The 20,768-nt window shown below is 48.6% G+C and overlaps 3 protein-coding genes across 4 annotated transcripts; 1 reads left to right on the top strand and 2 right to left on the bottom strand.

Moving 5' to 3' along the window:
- Positions 1–81: 81 nt before the first annotated feature.
- On the bottom strand, positions 82–9,989 carry LOC130523916 (protein polybromo-1-like). The gene is made up of 29 exons (XM_057029540.1): positions 9,875–9,989; positions 8,616–8,762; positions 8,429–8,526; positions 8,206–8,353; positions 7,981–8,130; positions 7,745–7,861; positions 7,590–7,658; positions 7,404–7,502; positions 7,237–7,322; positions 7,075–7,160; positions 6,769–6,985; positions 6,199–6,340; positions 6,040–6,134; positions 5,687–5,966; positions 5,493–5,598; positions 4,778–5,417; positions 4,479–4,690; positions 4,211–4,396; positions 3,963–4,120; positions 3,635–3,886; positions 3,420–3,565; positions 3,187–3,344; positions 2,919–3,102; positions 2,586–2,787; positions 2,306–2,507; positions 2,072–2,224; positions 923–963; positions 624–828; positions 82–458 (listed from the first exon to the last, which is right to left on the bottom strand). Exons 2-29 carry the CDS (start codon positions 8,754–8,756, stop codon positions 295–297), a joined length of 4,737 nt encoding a protein of 1,578 aa, XP_056885520.1. The 5' UTR covers positions 8,757–8,762; positions 9,875–9,989; the 3' UTR covers positions 82–294.
- A 663-nt stretch (positions 9,990–10,652) lies between these two features.
- Positions 10,653–13,624, top strand: wdr77 (WD repeat domain 77). Of its 2 annotated transcripts, none has more exons than XM_057031649.1 (10): positions 10,653–11,150; positions 11,629–11,814; positions 11,900–12,041; positions 12,172–12,221; positions 12,304–12,374; positions 12,509–12,566; positions 12,717–12,782; positions 12,863–12,971; positions 13,049–13,117; positions 13,191–13,624. In XM_057031649.1, the coding sequence occupies exons 1-10, from the start codon at positions 11,042–11,044 to the stop codon at positions 13,336–13,338; spliced, it is 1,008 nt and encodes a 335-aa protein (XP_056887629.1). In that variant the 5' UTR covers positions 10,653–11,041; the 3' UTR covers positions 13,339–13,624. The 2 variants fall into 2 exon arrangements, with proteins under 2 accessions (XP_056887629.1, XP_056887628.1); XM_057031648.1 differs by having other exon boundaries at positions 10,780–11,150; positions 12,711–12,782.
- An 18-nt stretch (positions 13,625–13,642) lies between these two features.
- Positions 13,643–20,278, bottom strand: LOC130525001 (histone-lysine N-methyltransferase 2D). Its single transcript, XM_057031641.1, has 5 exons — positions 20,023–20,278; positions 19,176–19,264; positions 17,668–17,761; positions 14,679–16,518; positions 13,643–14,598 (listed from the first exon to the last, which is right to left on the bottom strand). The coding sequence occupies exons 1-5, from the start codon at positions 20,099–20,101 to the stop codon at positions 14,502–14,504; spliced, it is 2,199 nt and encodes a 732-aa protein (XP_056887621.1). The 5' UTR covers positions 20,102–20,278; the 3' UTR covers positions 13,643–14,501.
- Positions 20,279–20,768: the final 490 nt, after the last annotated feature.

Genomic DNA, 20,768 nt, shown 5'->3' with positions numbered 1-20,768 from the left:
TATTCAAAATTTCCTTTAAAACAATCCTTCCAGTCCCAGTCATGCAGCTAAAGTCTGTAAACAAATTCCAACTAGCCAAAATAAACTTTTCAAGGTTTAATCATGAAAAGATGAAGGCATCACATAATTACAATCATTACCAATAATGCACTTACAACCGCTGGAATGAAACAGGAACGCTACATATTATCCAAACACGTTATTTAAATACAAACACGGAATGAACAGTTTTAGTGAGCTCGCTCCTCGTCTCTCACAGGCACAGGAGGAGCGGAGGCTCAGAACACAGACATGCTACAGGTTGTGCATCTGACAGATGTTTAAGGTGTCTCGCAGCATCAGGTCACGGATTCGCCAAAGTGCATCAGTCATAGTCTTGTGCGCCCCCTTACTCTTCAGCCAGTGCGTTGGGAGCCGGCTCTCCTGCTCTTTAGTCAGGCGCACATCTTGTTTTTGCACTGAAAAACACACCGATTAAAGTCATGTTACACAAGCCTTTCCAATAGGACGTTCAAGTATGAGTCACTTAATGAAATAAAACTTATTTGGCTTTTATCGGATCACATCGCCAATGTTAGCTGCTGTAATCATCGATGCATGCAGACACCACCATCCAAATGAACCTGAGAGAGTTTGGTCCCACTTGCTGATGGTAGCAGACTCGGCAGTCAGGCCCTCGATGTATCTGAGATAGGCCTCGGAGTGGAGCAGGCGCTGGCTCTTGGCTGGTGGGGACACAAACACAGGGCTGGAGGGCTGCTGGACAGCCGGGTGTCCCATCTGGCCTGGGTACGAGGACGGAGACTGCCCAGAGCCCATCAGACCCACCTGAGCGCAAACCAGTGCACAATTTATAGGATATACTGAGATATTTACACAGTCCATAATGAGGAATGCTCTCTTGATTATCAATACAGATTACCTGGGATCCATGGTTCCCTGGTCCTCCAGCACTGGCGGCACCTGCGGACATATTCAACATCAGTGCAGAAGGAGAACATCCGTGCAGAAAATCTCCCCATTTGAGTCTGGCGCTGAATTTCTTTGCATGTTTTGTTCAAATTCTGACAGCAAGGATTTGCTTTCTTTATCAGAGGTGCTTCAATTTTGAGACGTTACCAAAGGCCTGCTGGGTAACGAGCGGGACAAAGAAGGCAGCTCCAGCTGAGGCCAGGTTTATGCTCTCAAACCGACCCGTCATCAGCCTGGCCTATCGGTACAGGTAGCCCCTCCAGTGAGTCAGATTGGTAGGAAAGGAAGCGACTGCATGGCAGGTGGGGTGGCTGTGATGGGGGCATTCTTACCAAAGGGGGACATTCCAACGGGCGGGAGATGTTGGGCAAAGACATGCAAACCATTGTGATGAGGCAACAAGACAGTCAATCTAACCACGTACATTAGCGGCCTCGAGGGGGAATCCAAGCGCCCATCCCACCTTGTTAGGGGGGAGGACGGTAGTAACACGGGACAGCAGCATGCGTCAGTCAGACATGCAGCCGGCGGCTTCACCACCACACATGATTTATGGTGTCATGACACGCGGTTGGGTGCGTAATTATTGAGATGTGACACAAATTCTATCATTTTTGCCTTTGTATACCATCAAAAAATATCTGAAATACACCTTTCTGCTCCTCCTCAGAGGTCCGCAGTTATTTTTGTTTTTAAGTCGCTGACGCGAGCATAAGCGGCAAAATGACGAACCGCAGCATCACTGTTCAAATAATTACAAAAGCCCACCAATAGAAGTGGCGCTCACGGACGCGCGTGCAAGATTGTCGAGCTGCTCTTTTAAAATTCTCAACCTGGAAATGTTGCACTTTTGAAGGTACTGACATCGGATCTGTTACTTCGTCCACGCCTCCTCATCCCAAACAAATCAGCCTTTCGGGACTGTTAGTGCAACAATGAGGATTTGGGTTTTTAAAGGAGGCAGCGCGTCATCGAACGCCCGTTTGTCACATGTTGACGTGATCAGGAGGTCGTTCAATGTAAATATATCGAGCAGCTCAGCTTCTGATTCCAGCCTTCAACTGTGCACTGGGATCCGTCTTCATCTTCGAGGGGTTACCTGACACAGGCGTCATGCTGGGATTTAGCATTCCCATGGGGGTCGGGGGCGGCACCACCCCCATCAGTGCCCCTACTGGGGTACCTGCTCTAGGGGATATCTGATGATGCGTCCTCTCGCGGTCCTGCTGCTCGGCCACCTTAGCTGCTCGCTCTGCAGCAGAGGAGACGAGGAGTTTAGCCGCCCTGCTCTTCAGAAGGCCCGCGCGCCATTAGCGCAAAGGTCGAGGCTCACCTTCGTATTCGGCTTTCCTGGAGCTCTCAAGGTTCCTCCACTCTGTTCCGACGAGGCGACTCAACTCGCCGAAGGAGAAGTCGGGGTGCTGGGCTTTGATGACGGCTCGCATCTCGCTGCTGAAGAGGATGTAGCCGCTCATGTTGATCTTGCGCTTCGAGCCCTCCTTCTTCGACAGGCCTTTGATGGATTTGGGCGCGCACTGCGAACAAGACGAGGGCACATCGTCCACAAAAAGGCGCCGGCTCAGCTTTCACACAGCTCTGCACAGAGCGCTGACCTGTGGAGGGGTGTAAGACATCATGTCTATGTCGCCGGACATGGCGGACTGCATTAGAGGGAGGGACTGGTCCCCCAGCTCGCCGTCATCCTCCCCGAGGTCCTCCAGCTCCTCATCCGTCATGTCAGCAAACTTCGCCTCTAATTCCTCGATTTTCCTGTCCAGAAGTGGAGACGGCTCCTTCTGGGGAACTATGAGCTTCCTGTTAATAATTAGAAACTGGGATTGTTCCACTGATCATCTGAATCCTAAAACCAGGCAGACCCTCCTGGTCTTTTCTGTCTATGAAAGAAAACCAGCTCCTTTTTCCGAGCGTTTAAATGTTCGTTTTACCTAAAATAATATGTCTCATCCTCCACCACCTTTCCAGACAGTGAGAAGCGCTTAAGACCCTTGAACTTCTTCATCTGCTTCTCGCTCTCGATGTAGCGGCTCTCACAGAGCAGGACATCCTCTTCGGGGACTTCCGTTGGCCGACACGACAGGTATTCTTTGAAGGACAACACGATGCATTTCCCTGCAGAACAAATAAAAACACAGGCGGTGAATATTTTCTTCATTGTTTCTGCGCTGTGGGGATCGCGTGGAAAGTTTAGGCTACCTATGATGCAGGTCATTGGACAGGCCTCCTCCAGGTTGCTAAGGAACACTTCCTTTTTGTAGAACATCTTGGTGGGCTCGTGCTCCGTTTCTTCGGGGTGGATGAAGATTGGACCGAAAAAGTATCCTGCTCCGTCTCGGATCCACATTTTTTCAATCCTGTATGAGATTTTTGTTTTTGTTTTTCTGTTTTAAATTTCTCATAAAACGTAACGGTAATTGTTTTTACTGCACCTGCCCACACGGTGGCGCACCAACCCGTGCGACGCGATGTAAACGCAGTCGCCCACTTTCAGCCACAGGTTGTTGTAGCAGAGCTGCTCGTAGTACTGACAGCCTGGCTCTCCGTTGTTCACATCCATGGGGACGTCCTCCCTGTCCTGCACACACACATCGTCCTTCTTATGTCCGTGTTAGCTCACCTGCTTTCTGACCTCTGATCCGTTTACCTTCTCCACAACAACATCCGCCGCCCCGCTTTCCTCCGCCGTCTCAGGTGCTTTCTCCTCTTGCTTGATGGCAAATATGGACGCCACGCGGACGACCGGCAAGGGGGCCTCTCTGGGCAGAAACCGAACCGAGCTCAAGGGCATGGCCCACATCTTGATCTTCTTAAAGGATTTGGACTTGGCCGAATATCTGGACTCGCACACGTAGACGTCCTCGGCTTTGAAGCCTTCCGGCTGAAGTTTGAAGTACTCCTGTGAAATATTTGGTCAGAACAATCAAAGCGATCCTTCTCCAAGTGGATCGCAGCGGACGTAAACCCGCTTTTACCTTCACGAACATGACGACGCACTTCCCCAGAATCTTACTGACGGGGGCTTTGTTGTAATAGTCGCTCTTGAAGACTTCTTTCTCCAGGAATTTGCGCGTGGCAAGATGAAAGGTTTCATTGGGCCTGTAGAACCAGCAGCCATACAGCCACTTCTCACCTGCGAACACACCGAAAGGAGGGATGTTTGGGGGTTAAAGCAACTGTGTTCCTCCTGAAACACTGGTTCCACATCAGAAAGGAGGCTGACCGGTGTCGTCCTGCCACAAACGTTCAATATAGATGATGTGAGGCTGGAGGTTCGGCTCTGCGGGCTCCACGTACACGTAGTCTCCCACGTGGTACATGCTGTCTTTAAAGCTGCAGTCCTGGCTGTAGGTGCGCTGAGGGTTTGACTGCCACGGCCCCCCGGCTGAGTCCTCTCTCTTCTCAGCTTCTGGATATCAACAGCAGACTCAGGGACTCTACGCCAAAGGATGTGCAGGAGGGAAAACAAGAGGGCACATCTGCATAATTACCCTGTTTTTCTTCTTCCCGTTTGATCTTGTCCTCCTCCAGCTCCTTGGGAAGCTTCTCCTTCTTCTCCTTGTCCACGTCGCTGTGCAGATGTTTGGAGGAGTAGCTGAGAGCAGGAGACATCAGGATCTCTCCATTCTTGCACAGCTCGTCCCTGATGCGGATCAAGAAGTGCTGCAGCTCCACGGCGTCTTCAAAGATCTCAGAATCTGTCCTGCAAATGGCAATAAAACGTGAGCATTTCCTAAAAAAAAACAAAAAAAAATGCTGCAGGTTCACACAGCAACGGAGAGCGTGTGACCTGTTCAGGTGTCTGGCCTTTTCCAGCACTTCAAACATGTGGTCCTGGAACAGGTCCAGCCTCTTGTACTGCCCTCGATCCACGTTAGATCGGATTATCTCGAAGTTCAGTCTGGGCCTGTCAGGATTGGCGGGATCGTCGGCAGGAATCTCAGCCAGCGAATCGCTGTAGCAGCGGCCCTCGTCGTCCTGGTGACCGAGCACGGACACAAAGAGGCTCCGGATGAGTTCCTGGATCAAACGGGGCACGTCGGGCAAGTGTGCGTCATCCCCACCCTCCAGGTCGCGCCTGGTCTCCAGCAGCACCCGGTGCAGCACCAGGGCGTCGTGGTAGATCAGCGACTCGGGTTCGTTGTACGTGCAGGCGTTGTTGAACATCAGCACCAGGTCTTCCACCAGCGCGTCCACGTCCTGGTACTTATTAGCCAGCATGTGGCTCTTGATCTTCTCCATGTCCACGGGTTTCTTGATGGCTATGTAATAATCGGGCAGCTCGGCGCGCGACGGCAGGCGCAGGAAGACCGTGCAGAGGCGACGGCCCCGCTTGTCGGTGAAGTTCTTCACCGCCTCGTACAGTTCGTTCAGCTTCTGCTGCAACGGCGTCAGGTACTTTGACTTTTTCAGAGTGATGCTGCTCTTTCCTGCAGCCAAACACAGGTCAGGCGCGTTACCATCGGCACTCTTCTGGAGTCAACGTGTCTGATGAAGGGACGTACTTATTTTCAACTTCGGCGACGTGGTGTCGTCGTCGTCCCTCGCCGGGCCCAGATCTCTGCGCCTGTCCGTCAGAATCTTCTCCAGGATGTCGGCGTCGTTGTAGACCTTCGACAAAAACAAGGATTCGGAGCACCGGGTTCATTTGGCGCTCGCCTGGAGGTCGGACTGGAAACTTTAACAAATCCGATCTCACCTGGGAGCCTTCCTCGTTGTAGTGGCGAGCGTTGCGGAACATCAGCTTCATGTCGTCCACCATTTCATCCTCGGTCATGTACCTGTCGGACCGGATGTTGTGCTCGATGGTCCTGAGGTCCATGGGCTCCAGAATGACCTTGTAGTAGTCGGGGTAGTCCTTCTTGGAGGGCTTGAACATGAAGAGGTCGCACAGCCTCCGGCCCGTGCCGGCTTCTCGGGCTTCGGTCACGGCGGCGAACAGGATCTTCATTCTGTTCTTCTTCGTGTTCTTCTTGTGGCTGGAAGCAAAGGGCAAATCAAAGACAGCGGCGCCAGGAGGCGGGCGGTCTGAGGCGGCGAGAGGCAACAGACCTTTTCCTCTTTGTGCTGCTGGAGTCAGACGTGGCCGAAGAGAGCATGCTGTCTCCGTCGTCGTCGTCTTTCTGCAAAAGCTCCTTCCTCTTCATCTAAACAGAGCGGCGGCGTAAACACGCGTCTGGGTGCCCCCCCCGTGGTGAGGCTGGGACTCACCTGCTGAACGTGCTGAAGTTTGAGCGCGCGCTTGTAGATGGACGAGTGGGGGACGTTGTAGCGCTTGGCGTTCTCGAACATCCGCGTGAGATCCGAGTCCACGTGCTCGACCGTCTCGTACTCGTTGCTCTTCATCTTGCTCCTGCGGGGAATTATGGGCTCTCACATTTGGGAAGGAGGGGAGAGAAATACTGTACTGCACAGCGAGTGTGTGTGATGCCGCAGAGGTATAAAATAGACGGTGAGATAAAGCAAACACGGCGTGGAAGCGTTGATTAATGAGAAGAAACGACGCAGCAGTCGAAGACATCTGCGGTCAACAAGGGTGGACGAGCATGCAGACCTTTGTCACTGTCGGGATCCGTTGCCATGGTAAAATATGCACTAATGAGGCCCCTGCTGACCAGTTAAATCCCAGGATCTGATCATCGGGAAGATAATGTGGGATCTGTGAACGCAGCCTTGACCTCTGACCCCTGTCCTGTCCTCTGTATTTAGTGGCTCTTTGTGTGTTTCCTAGGTTCCTGCTCTAAAGGGAGAGGAACGGAGGTGAGCAGAGTTAAACCGTACTTGATCTGATGGAGGCAGATGGGCTGGGTGATCTGCTGGTAGTAGTCTGGATAGTCCTTCTTGGAGGGCAGCTGCAGGAAGGGCTCGGCGATCAGCTGGCCCTGGCTGTTCCGGGCGCCACGCACGGCCTCGTACAGCTGGAAGATGGGGTTGGTCATGTCCATGTTGGAGGTCAGACTCTCCGCCTCAGACTCCCCCTCATCGTAGTGGATAGAACCTGACACAGAAGGGGGTCAGGGTCAGTCTGGCGAGAGCCCAGGTAGCAGAGACACCGATGTTAGCGAGGATGATGAAGGGGAGCCGCACCAGACAAGATGCCCTCTTCGTCACTTTCATACTGTAGAGCCATGGTGATAGCTGAGAGCCGGTCGGCTTGGGCCGACCTTTTGTTCCTGGGGGGGGGGGGAGCAGAAGAAAAGTTCAAATCAGACGGAAACGTTTTCCTCCGCGCATCCTTGTCGTCGCTACCTGATGCGAATGCTGGACTTGGTCGGTTCTCCGTGTTCCATCTCAGACTTTTTCAGCGCAAAGATCTTTTTGATGGTGTTGGCGTCCTGGATCGGGGGGACACGTCACAGACAAACGGGTCAACTCTCAGCCCGCGGCACACACGAGGTCCTCAGAGCCGCTCTCACCTTGAACACTTGCGAGCCGGGCTCGTTGTAAGTCTTGGCGTTTTTAACCAGCAAGTCGACGTCTTTAGCCATGGCGCTAACGCTGGTGTAGTGGCCCAACTGGAGGGAAAACATTTACCAGAGTTCCACGAGTGAAACGGTCAAACACATTTGTGATGTCACTTTTCAAAAAAAAAAGAGGCAAACCTGAATCTTTTGTGCGATGATTTTCAGATCTATCGGTTCCTTAATGATGGCGTAATAATCTGGGTATTGCTGGAAGCAAAGACAAAAAAAAAAGGAAAGAAATAAAGCTGTCAAGGAAAAGTTGATGAATCGTGTCACTCTGAAGAGACGCCTACCATCTTGGACGGAAGTTTCTGGAACAGCTCGCTGACCAGGCGGCCCGTGGGTTCGGTGTACGACACCATGGCGTCGAGGAGCTGCTCCAGGATCTCCTTCAGGGAGGCGGGAGCGTTCTGAAAAGGAGACGCAACATATTATGAAAATACATGAAACCTAACACAACGGGAGGAAGTCTCCGATTCAGCCGTGACTGTGGACTTCCCACACTCTTCATCACGCATGAAAGCTTCACCTCGTCCTCAGCAGAGCCTCCCGGGTTGCCGTGCGCATTGTACGCGTCTTCGTCATCCTCATCAAAGTCTCCTCGCTGGACAAATTCATTCTTGGTGCGCAGGTAAAGGTCCCAGAGTTTGCAGGCCGCCCTGTACTCGGGGCTGTCCGGCTGGACAAAGACAGGAGACGCACGTTCACGCAGGTGAGCGGAAGCCTTCGAGCCCGGCGGCGCCGAGTGATTCACCTTGTAGTATTTTTTTGCGTTGTTGAACAGAAGCTGAAAGTCGGCGGTGAGCTGCTCCACGTCGTCGTACTCCTCCATCTTCAGCTTCTGCTGGATCTTCATCATGTCAATGGGCTGAGACACCACGTGGTAATAATCCGGCTGGTTCCTGCAAGAGGCCAGAGACTTGTACCTTCTCCTGCCTCATGGTCTCACACCTCTGTCCTCTGTTCTCTGTCCTCACCGTCTCTTGGGCGCTCTGATGAACAGCTCACACAGCATCCGGCCCTGCTCGTCTTTGTAATCCCTGATAGTGTTGTACAGCTCATGGCACACGGCGATCTGGAAGGCAGCGATTAAACACTGAAAAGCAGCCTCTCCCCCCCAACAACCTGCCACACATGCCGCACACACAGAAAACAAAACATTACAGGATCCACGGTGGGAATGTTCGAGATCCTCCTCCTCTTCCTCCCGGTTGATGATAACGATGATGTCTGGCTGTCCTCAAAATCTCCCCCGCTCACGCTGCTGGAAGGAGACGTTGCTCTTCTCCTTTTCAAAGCCATCATCAACCTCTGAGGCACAAAAATAATGAGTTATGGGGACAAAGTAGAGAATTATTGTGTTTGTCAACAGCACAAACAGCTGGAACTTTGGGGATGTTACGTCTGATAGATTTAGTAGACTATTTCTGCACCTTTTGAAGTGTCTTCACTGATGAATACTAGCTCATAATTTGGCTGTGTAGCGGATTAAATATCAAAGAAATGATTTTTGTTGGGTTGCATTGAGACCAGAGTAATTTAGCCCTCATCGAAAAGGTTTTGGTTCTGTGGATTACGGATTATTAATCCTTGATGACAATGGAGTCAAGGACGAAACTCTTACGTCCGCGTGCAGATCCAGTGGTTATTACAATGTTGACAGACGAATGTGGAAAAACAGAGAGAAAATGACGAGGTCTAAATTTTTTATTGACCTTTTCCTTGGCCCGTATTCAACATTCCCTGGAAATTTCATTAAAATCCGTCCGTCACTTTCTACTGATTTAACGCTGGCTGGCACATAAAAAGAAAAAGAAAAGATTCTAATGTCATCGTAGGTCACAAACATACAAAGATATGCAAAAGCATGTGAACTGTATCATTAATGTACTCAAACTTCTTCATCAGACCTTGTTTGATAGTGTTTTAGGGGGTTAAAACAAGCTGAGCAAATTCCCTCAAATTGCAGCGGAGATTTTTAATCTCAAACGCACTGGTCTCCTGACTGCTTTGATAATCCCCTCTGCGGATTGTGAATCAGGTCCGTCTGATTTTCTAGCTGCACTGCATATTTTTGGTCAGACAGAGGTGATGCTGACACGTCTGGAGCCTCCGCTGTCCACATCACGCCGAGCGCTTCCTCTAATCTCCTCCAGCTGCGCACACAGCCCGCAGGCTGCTGCCTTCTTACCGGCTGAGCGGGGTCGTGCAGAGCCGCAGCTGACTGCACACAGACCTGTCACTTCTGTGCAAGACACACCAGCGGCTAACGCTAGCTCCAGCGTTAGCCGTCACCATACGCACAAAGGCATCGCTGCAACAACGTCTAATGTCACAAAGCTACGGCGCAGCACGGCGACCGTATTTCAAAGGGGATGTTTATTTTTATTGTGTCGGTCGTCGTGACATGGTTGTTTTCTTACCTTCTGTGAGCACCTCACTGGACCCACGCAATCTAATCCATTAAGAAAACCAATCACTTATCGATTTTAGGCGGAGGGACGCGAGTGTCAAGTTAACAAAAGAATCATCCGCAACTTCCGTTAGCGTCCTTTCAGAATAAAAGCTATACGTTGCGAAATTAGTCAAAAGTGCGTCTAAATATTGTTATAAGGTTCAATTTCCAATTTTCACGGTATAACATAGGATTGGTGTAGGTTAGTGATTTAAACGGGACGTTTTTATCGTTTAGATGACAAATTAAATGAAAATTAAATTAAAATATTTTACGATGTTAGTCGACTTCCTACTTGTTGAGCGACATTAACACAAAACATCGCCATTAAAATCATTTTTTACCCAACTCTGCAACAAGCCGAAGGCCGATACTCCACGATCTGACTATAGAACATATTTTTGTTTTCATATACACCTATCAGACCTTAGGCCATATTCTTCATATTTTTTCTTGTAATGTTGACCACTGTCGTCTCCCTCCTTCATTTTAGGAGTGTTAATTTTTGTCATTGTTCTATTGTTTTCCTTGAAAATTTGTCGCATACAACTCAAGATATATTGAAATGTATTTTGTTTGAAGGCAGTTCATAGCTGAGTCAAGTTTTGGTTTTAAATTTTACTTTTTAAATTCTTTTTTTTTTCAAATCAACAAGATTTGATTATGTATCTTACACAAATTTTGAGGTTTGTTGTAGAAGTTTGCCCAATCCGATGGATTCACAATTCACGAAAAAGTTTTACAGTGAACCTTTTCTGTAATTAGTGAACAATTACACAAGGGTACAAATATGTCGGCGAATATTCTTATGCTCCACTAGATGGCAGTAATACACAACCAAGTACCTCATAAACCAACAAGAACCACAGAAGAAGAATCGTAAAAGAAAAGAAGAAGACGGGAGACGGAAGTGGACGTTTCGGCATCCCATGTGTTGGCGGTCGTTAATTCATCATTTACTTCAACTTTAGCTTATCCTAGATTGTATTTTGCTCACGCATCACACACATCATAAGAACGAAATAGTGTGTTATCCTAAGCAAAGTGTTTGGTTAACGATAGACCGTTAGCTAACGTGGAAAAAGCTAAAGTTGTTGTAAATCATCACACCTAGAACATCCAGGTTTTTACACGAATGACAGCGGTGATCGATACAAACATGATCAAGGAAAACTGCTGGAACGTCCCCGCCAACGCACCGGCATGCATGGAGAAGCATCTGTGCTCTGCACAATACAGATCTGGTAGGTAGACAAAAGGAGATGTTTACATATGCACACACGTGGTCAAGTATTTTAACAAAGCTGCTGCTTAATAATGACCCCTTGATTTATATATAAACTGCTTATTGTCAAATATTATTGTTTTTGTATAGTGTGCGTCGTGACTGCATTTTGTTGTCAATGAAATCAGTGTTCACCATTGACCGTGCAAGAATTGAGATTGGCTGAACGTTAGGAGAGCTTGATGACATTTAAACTTTAACTACAGAATACTTTTACCTTGCTTTGAGGTGAGTCAGAGCCCCGCCTAAATCTAGCCATTATAACAAGAATGGAGGTTGAATAAACGATAAACCAGTTAATCCTGGTTCATAGTTCTTTTGTTCTTCATGCTGTTGCTTAGGTGTTGGAGGATTCACAATGGTTTTATTTTGAATCCAACAGAATGGCTATTCATCATTCTTGTTATAGTTACAGTTTTTCTTGTCTGTGTCCACAGATGGAACTCTGCTGCTCGGTGCCTCTAGCCTCGGTGGCAGGTGTTGGCAAGGATCTCTCTGGATCTACAGCAACCCTGCCAAAGCCCCCAACGAGGAACTCTGCAAGGCTGGTGTGCAGACCGAGGCTGGAGTTGTAGATGCCAAATGGGTTTCAGACAAAAGTGTTGTTGTGGCATCAGACTCGGGTAAACGGCAGATTTCAGAGCAAAGATCAACACAAGCCGGGTATTTTAACATTAAACTGGACTTTGTTTGACTGTTGCCATGCAGGTGCTTTGGAACTGTGGGAATTGGCAGAGAATGAGCATCTGTTGGTGAATCGCTTCACTAAACATGACCATGACGGCATCGTGACCACGGTCAGCCCCGTCACTGGCTCCAACAGTGCCGTCACCGGCAGCATGGACTGTCGGTGAGCGTTTGTTGTACTGATGTCCATTAGAAACCACCGCTTTTAATATGCCTGCAGAAACATTTTGACATGTTTTCATTTGTAGAAATACAATTACATCTTCCTCTTGTTTAAATTTTCCTGCCCATAGAATTAAAGTGTGGGATCTCAGTCAGCAGACGCTTGTTACTACATACAATGGTGAGAGGGCGTCTGTGACGTCTTAAAAGTGCTCCACGAGTTGTTATACGGCCTTCTGACTGAGACTCTTGTTTCCCTTCAGCACACACACAGCCCGTCCACTGTGTTGCCTGCAGCCCTGCAGAAGAGTCTCTCTTCATCTCCTGTGGTCAAGTAAGATAAATGACAAAGACACAAACGGAGGAAGTCTCTTTAACACAAGCTAACTGCATATTTATGAGACAGTATTGATTCTGTTGCGCCGTTCTACAAGAGATCTAAATAACATCAAGGGCTTTTCCTCCCAGGATGGTCGTGTGTTAATGTGGGACAGAAGGAAGCCAGATAAACCAGCCACATGCCTCGGTAAGGAACATCCCCTGGCATCCTGACTGTTGGATATAGCAGTTGTGGACAGAAATGACCTGAAAAATCTCAACATTTTTGGGGGGAGATCCATTTGATGTCATATCGTCAGTGTTTGTTAAAAGGAATCTCATCTTGTGTCAGATGTAGAGTCTCCCAGATGTCCCGCCACCGCTGTGGCCTGGCACCCCCACCACAGAAGCACCATAGCTTTAGGTAAGGTGTGCAGCATCTGTTAGCAGATTACCAGCGGTCTGTCTCTACTAGGTCGGGTTTTTCTGTCTGTTGGACTGCAGGTGATGAGAGTGGCAGAGTGACTGTGAAGGACTTGGTGGGAACAGAACTGGTGCGGTCCGAGAAGGTCCACAGCCGCAGGGTCAACAGCCTGGCCTATTCTACACACAGGTAGGCACGATAAGCGATGCCCTCTCATCTGCTCTGGCGTTACATGAAGGTTTTACCTGGATCCGTCTCCACTCCAGTACCCCCATGCTGGCCTCCGTCAGTGATGATTGTTCCCTGGTCGTTCTGAACTCTGAACTACAACAAGTGTAAGTCTCTACACGGAAACTCTCCGGTCTTCTCTCCTGCGTCCACAAACACTAAACCCGCGATCGTCCGCAGACTCCGAGATCGTCGACACCAGGACTTCGTGAACGACGTCTGCTGGCTTCAAGGCGGCTCCGACACCCTCACGACCGTCGGCTGGGATCACCTCGTGCTTCACCACACGGTGGGGACGGCGAACGGAGCGCCCCACTCCTCCGTGTAGACAGAGATGCTCCTCACAGGCCTCGGCACAGCTCCACTTTCATTAACTTTATGTTTGGGACATGTTCAGATGCAAAGTAAAACCTGTATCAATCTGTTGCATCACAGCCTGTTCTAGTGAACAAGGTATCGGATTTCGGTAGATGTAATTCTCGTATTGTCAAATACCTGCAATAATCTTTTTAAGCTCTTTTTTTGTGTCCCTACATCCTGTGTGTGGCTGGTCTGGAGGCAACTTCTCATGTGGCACAGTTTTACGTCAACAATAAACACTTTGTTATAGCAGATGTGTGCTTTGGAAATGATTCTTTTTCATGAACTTTCAAAAAGCTTTTATAGCACAATTCTTCTCTTGTTAAAGTTTACACTGTACACAGGTTTAAATGAGTGTTTATACAATAATATGGCTGCTGAATTGACTTACTCACCAACATCAGTTGATGACTCTTTCATTATATTAGGGGTATAATCTGACATGTAACAAATGTCAATAAGCATTTAGAAACACATCCACGTCTTCACACTTCATGCAAACAGATTTTGGAGAACTTTTGTCCACACACAAATAGTATTTTACACCTCTGAAAGCAGCTTTGACTTCATGAATCTTTTTACATTAATGAACCTTCGTGTTGACAGTAAATCCAGCTTTCGATTGACGTGGTGGAAAATGTGCTTCTGTGTTGTGTGCTGTCACACTGTGCAGCCTGTTGGGTACGTTTTCATTCGGGTGTTGCGCAATCAGAAAAAGTTTCTGTGCTAAAATCAAAGGGCCAAACATTTCCTGATTGTTAGAGATGGGACTCCTTCCAGGAGATAACAACACCCAGACATGAGGAAAGTATAAATGTAACAGAAACAACATTTACAGTATAAGAGGCAACGTCATTTTAAACACAAAAAGTCAAATTTGACGTTATGCCGTACATTATTACATACATTAATATGTAATGTTCAATTGTAACTCTATATACTTCATAAATAGGTGTAAAATTTCCTTGGTTAAAATTGTCTTGATTACCCACACGATGCCGTTAGAAATCTTAAAGAGTAAAAACATAAAACTTTGAAGAGTTAGTTGCGTCCTCCACATGCTAAACATTATTTTAGTCTTCCTTCTGTACTAATTCCTTCTGTGGCGACCCCGCTTTAGCCGCGCGCGTGCTACGAGTTCCCTTTATTGGCAACGGTGATGGGCTGTTTTGATCCGGGCCGGACGGTGAAGGTGCAACCGTACTGGTGTTTGGAAGACGATCCGTTACTGGAAAAGAGAACATTGACAAGTTTGAGTGAAACTGTGCTTAAAAGCGACAGAAGTGCTGCTGTTGTCCCTGGGCTCACCGGACAGCGGACGAGGACACCTTTCCCTCCAGCTCCCGCAGGTCCAGCCCTGCCTTATCGACCCCAGGGTTCTTCTTGCTCTGCGGGGTAAACTTGGGGATGACGGGTACGTTGTTGTCCTCATCAGACAAAGGGGTGTTCCAGTCATCGGGGCTGGTCTCCCCGTCCCTCACTGGGGTCATTTTGTGGTCCATTTCCAGCATTTTCTTCTGTAAGATGCTGAGGAGTGTGGCCTGGCTGGGGGACAGCGGCGGCGGTGGCGGCGCCGGAGACTTGGTAAGGTTTGTCTGGACTGGCGGTTTGGGTTTGACCTTGGTTTGTAGAGGTGGGAGTACTGGAGCTTGTGGGGGTTTGGGTTTGAGGGATGGGGGTGTAATTTGGGGCATTTGTCTGGGAGGGTCTGGTGGAGGGAGGTCGGGGGGAGGCTCCAACATGTCGTCTGTGTCGCCAAACTCTGGCGGGGGAGGAAGCAACAGCACGCTTAGCTCCTCTTTATCGTCCTTGTGGTCGTCCTCTGGGATGCGTTGCTGCGTAGCCAGGTTGGTTGCGCTCACCAGCCCAGCCGTCCCGTTGATGCTGGAGGACTGCGTGTGGTCCTTGACCAGAGCGGGCCTGGGTTTTTGTGAGGTCGTGGGTGTTAGTACGTTTTCCAGGGCAGCGGCAGACTTTGACCTCTCTTGTGTTACGCTTTGTGATGTCGAGAAGGACAAACCGGACCTGGGTTTGGCAGCGGAGCTGTTCGACAGCAGGTCACTGGGGTGGACGTTGGCTGCGAGGTGACTGTTCTTTGGGAGGTCGTTTGAATCCTGATTCGATCTGTGCTTGTCTCTTTCTTTAGCCGCCATTAAAAGACTGAGGGGGGAAGCTACAGATGCCTCGCGCGATGCGCCGCTCTCGCTGCCTTTCAGGTTGCGCAATTTACGATCCAGCAACGGGCTGAATTTACCAGTTCGACTCAGAGGTCCTTTGGGTTGATCCTTGCTTGAAATGGCCAAAATATTTGTCGCTTTCGGAGGCTGAGGAGACGTCTGTTGGGTCTGGAGAGGTCTGTCAGGTCCCACCGACTCTGATTTGATTTCCTTCTTCAAGTCAGGCTCGGGTGATGGAGAGCCTGGACTAATATTTAAGTCACGCTCCTTTCTCGCTTCCGAAACTGGTTTAGGCGGTGGAGCTAATTTTGGGGTTTTCCCATCAAACTGAGCAGGCACTGGATTCGATTTAACGGACCTAGAATCTTCCAGAAATACAAGCTGCTTGGGTTTTGGGTTGCGATCTTCGCACCTGCTGAGGATCGAGGCTTTGGGAATGTCATAAAGCTTCGCCGTGTTTTGGGGATTGAAGGTGGACGGTGTGGGTTTCTGCACAGGGGGAGGTGGGGCAGGGGTCTGTGGCGGGGAATCATAGGTGGGGATGGAGGACATTCTGGTTGGTTTTGGAGGAGGCATCTTCATCTTGGCCTGCCTTTCAGAAGGTGGCTGTGGTGCTGCGAATTTGGGATGCTCGGGGACTAGGTCGGGGGGTAGGCTGGACGTGGACAAAGTTGAGGAACCGCTGGAGCAGATAGAGGGAGGCCTTGGCGGTGCCATCTGTGGCGGTTTTAAGTAGGAGAAGTCCTCTTCCATAGAGGGTAATGCTGAAGGAGGTTTTGGAGCGGGCATGGGCGGAGGCCGGAGGTGTTGCAGGTCTGGATCGTCCACGCCGCACATGAATTCTGGTGGAGGTGGGATAAAAGTTCCTGGAGGGGGCGGAGGTGCCATAGTGGGAGGAGGAGGAACAAATAGTTCCTCCTCATGATCAGGCGTGGATATAACAGATCCATTCAACAGATTGTCTCCACCCACTGTGGAAAACAAAGAAGAGATTGATCTGATGCAGGTTTGTCTGCATGTGATTCAGAAACTGCAGAAGTATAAAAGTATTTCAGGCAGGTAAGAACAGCGATTCACAAAGCGCCTTTGGCCCTCAGAGAGCTCCTAAGGCTTTAGGATCAAATGAGTTTTAATAAGACGCAGGCTTGATCAAGCAGGGATGATGCTTGTGGGTCTTTTTGAGGGGGGATTGTTTTCTTTATTATTTACGCCTCTTTTTTGTGAAAAAAGCCTACACTTTTTCGATAAGCTCCATTCCTCGCTGTATTCTGTTCATATTTAAAGAAATCTCGTCAGTTGAGAAGGGGGCGACATGCTAATGAAATAAACAATGTCTCACACTCTTCGCTTGCTTGTAAATTGTGCCGTCATCTCGAAATTTAATTTCCCTTTTGAAACCCCCTCGTTCTCCTGCACCAGCTGCTCTTCTGTCCAATTCAGCATTCGAGTTCTTTTTTCTCTATTTCTTTGGGTTTTTTGGTCATTCTGCCAAATCAAACTGCTTTTTACAAGGAGGCCAGTAGTCACGGTAATGGCTGCATCCACCTTCAATCATTAGATTTCACTGTCCATTCATTGCTAGGAGCCTAACAACCAATCACACCTTTAGAACACTGTGTCCTCCCTACAATGGGGTCAACCACACCTCCTCATTAAGATAAAAGTTTCTGCTCCCTCCTCGCCCAGAGTTGCTCTCAGAAACTTCCTCAATCACTCTTAAGCTAAGACGCCTTGCCAGGATTTTTTAGGCTAAGCTAGGAGCTCTCCACGAGGACTCTGAGAATCTTTTTGAATAGGTGCCCTGGTGTTTCAAAGCTATTTAAATCATTCATGACACACAGGCATTAAAAACTAATGGCTCAGAGCTTGAGGAATTCAGCTTTGTTCTAATAAATGCAACCACTCCCATTCTGTAAACACCTTAGCAACCTGGTCTGGCTGTTTGGGTGCATTCAGGAGGGTAATTGAGCCATGACCTGGGCAAACATTTACCTGCCCCACATTTTCGAATCTTATCACATTTGCCCAATCCATCAGCTGCCTTGGACGGAGGGCACTTCACGCCACAAATAATGGAGTTTCAATGAACTCTATACGTTAGATCCCAGATCCAGACCCACCTGAGCCGTTGATCTTGGCGCCGTTGACGGGGGGAAGGAGGGGAACTTTGGGTGTTGGGACAGCAAACCCTTGAAAGCTGTCTAGGCTTGAGGACTGTGAAGGAGGAAAAACACCGTGAGAGGGCTGATACTTCAATATTTGAGATGCTCAGAAGAATATGTGTGTGTAGAAGTTTAGTAAACACAGGATTAACAATAAATCCTGGTTTAAAGGCATTTATTTACCATTTTAAAGTGGCCCAGCAACATTTGAACAAATGCTTCCTCTAGAGACCCTAAAAACACATTAATGCATCAATCTGGGAGTGGCTGGTTTCAGGTATTTATGGCTTTTTTATCACTAAAAAAAAGATGAATCATCTATAAAGATGATTAATCAATAATAGTCAATACTAAGACCCGTTTTTTCGTGAATCAGAGGATACACCTATCACGCGCTCATTGTCCAGAAGAAGAATCAACCCTGTTGCTAAGATACCCCCGTGTTTTATTGTGAGCGACAGTGAGACGCGAGGGGGCGGGGCCTACTTGCCAACTGCACCAAAAATAACCACAGGCCGTGTTGACACAACAAAGAACAAGTGGAGGTGATCTCAAACAGAACCGTTGAACACAGAATCCAGGCCCCGCGTCAGAGAAATTACTCATCCTTCCCTCCCAGCGTCAGCGTTCCCTCGCCACAAACACAGAAGGTGTGTCGGTTCCACGATCCAGTCTGACTTCAGCTGGCTGCTCCCAGAACTGTGACTCACGTTTCACCAGAAGCGAGAGAAGATGTTCTGCTGGGTGTGTCGGACCAGACGCATGCCACAGATTCACAGAACACTCCCTGACACCCGAGTGTGAGAACAACCAGCCCTGGTTCGCCGCAGCCCTGCGCCATGACGACATGATGGGAGGCGCTATTGTCATCCTAAACCGATTTAGAATGAAAGGGCGTGCGCCAGAGTTAAGGAGGAACACGTCCTTCATTTTGAAGCAATTAAAATTGCACTGATTAGACTTTGAGCTACGATTGAATCAAAGTTGTTGTGAACCACAAATAATCTGTCAAACAAGCCAAAAGATCTCAAGTATTAAAAATTGATGACATTTTGGTAGCCAGATTTTTTTTAAAGTCAAAACTATAAGAAATTTCCCCATATCATGGTTCTTGAAGTCCTTGTATCGTGTGTAGAACACATGAAGCCCTGATCTATGTGAAGTGGTTGGTCGGCACATTAATTTAACAGGTCTTTATCTTTTTTCCTTCCTGGTTCTGGGCAGTTTTTTTTTTTAAAAATGACCTCAATTCCAGCATAATAAAGTGTCCTTTATCAGCTCTCTTGCGTGCGTGCACTCGGGCAGACAGAGCTCAGGACGAAAACAATAATAATAATAAAAAACTTTAACGGCAGCGAGACGGAAAGGCGGGATCTGATCCCATGCAAACACGGTGTTATTCAAATGTGCGAAAATCAGCGATAAAATGTAAATGACTCGGGGGAAGTGGAGCATGGTAGACTCACAGTGAGATGCTTGACTGTGGGTCTGGCCCTGACGCTGGCAGTTCCGGACTCTGGGATGGCTGAAGGCTGCAGCACCAGCTCCACGTTGTCTGCAAACAAATGGGAAAAGATCACGTCTCTCCTCACGGGGTCTCACAAGAAAAGACGGGATTTCAGAGAGGACGCCCGCCATCTCAGCTGCCACTGGTGTCCAGCGGCCCCGCATTGATCTCCGCAGATGGGATTAGTGGATTCCTGTCATTGTAAGGGCCCGACCCACTGTGATAACATAGTCTTGAACAGGTCAACTGCGCTGAAGGTGAACGAGGAGATTCTTAAGATCAAGATCACGATGCCAGAGAGACAGCAGAGGTAGCTGAGCAGGGCTGGAGGATGAAAGGCAGCTTTGATGCATTCCTCTGCTTCTCACCCCTCTGTCTCGCATGTGTTTGACTAATAAGTGACTGGTGACAGGAACATGTCACTGAGAACTATTTAGGCTGTCTGCCCTCACTAATCATCATTAAGGCTCCCGGGAGAAGTGTGAAGTGAACAAAGGGCCCCGCTACACCTACAAGGGCTGCAGGTGAGAAGAGAAAAATCATCTGCGTTGTTAGAGCTAGTCTCCCACCTCTGCCACACGGATCAGCTGTAAACTGCTGTCATATAACTGGATGCCTTCCTGTAAACTGATATCAACCCGCTTTCCTTCTTAATCATACACAGAAAACACGTCACGTTGTTTTGCCTGTCCTGAAACACAAAACGCAGGTCTGCGTTCACTGACAGGACGCCCCGACACCATTAAAGCGTTAAAAACCTCCATGTGGGCCCCGGTCCAAAGGTCGCGCGTAGGCCCGTCACTCACCCATCTCCTTCATTTTCACGTTGGTGTCGAAGAGAGATTGATTCTTCCGACCCAGGAAGTGCAGCGGACCCTTCTTCATGGTGGCAGGTGACAGGGAAACAGGCCTATGGGCGCATTATGATGCGCAGGTAAATCCGTGCGTGTTTTCCTCTCTGAGGCAGGTGCGCCGACGCTCTGCACGCAAACCCGATTCCTGCTGTTTGGTTCCACTTTTCAGGACAGGCGGAGAAAATGGAGCAGAGCCCGCCTCCCCTGCTGTCCCCGGGCCTCCCTCTTCTGCTCACACACTCCCCGACAGGTGAGGCGTCACAGCAGCACGCGCTTTCACCACATACCTGCGCGCAACGCACGTGAGGGCGCGCGAGGGAGCGACCTCCCACATTCTCCTCCGGTAACATCTGGATCTACAGCAGGAGACGCAAACATCAGGGAGAAGCGAAGAAGCCGCGCGCGTGCGTGCGTGCGTGTGCAGAGGAGTCTTTATATGTTCGAACGTTGTTTTTTGTTTGTTTTCTACCAATTGTCCCTTAACGGGATCGTTTCCATTAGTTAGTTAGGTTGTCAGCTCGTTAGTTACTTAGTTTTATTTATTTATTTTTGCTTTTTAGGTACATATTTTGATATATTTTCGGTGACAAATCAAAAGCAAATATAACAATTAAATACACACTATCATTTTGCACAGCTAAAAACAATTTACAAGCTAATTGTAGTGCATGTTCATATTGAGTTATTAAAATCGGATT

Source organism: Takifugu flavidus, chromosome 4 (assembly GCF_003711565.1).
Source record: "Takifugu flavidus isolate HTHZ2018 chromosome 4, ASM371156v2, whole genome shotgun sequence".
NCBI lineage: Eukaryota > Metazoa > Chordata > Actinopteri > Tetraodontiformes > Tetraodontidae > Takifugu > Takifugu flavidus.
The sequence above is the reverse complement of the archived record's forward strand: the minus strand, read 5'-3'. Positions and strand labels throughout refer to the sequence as shown.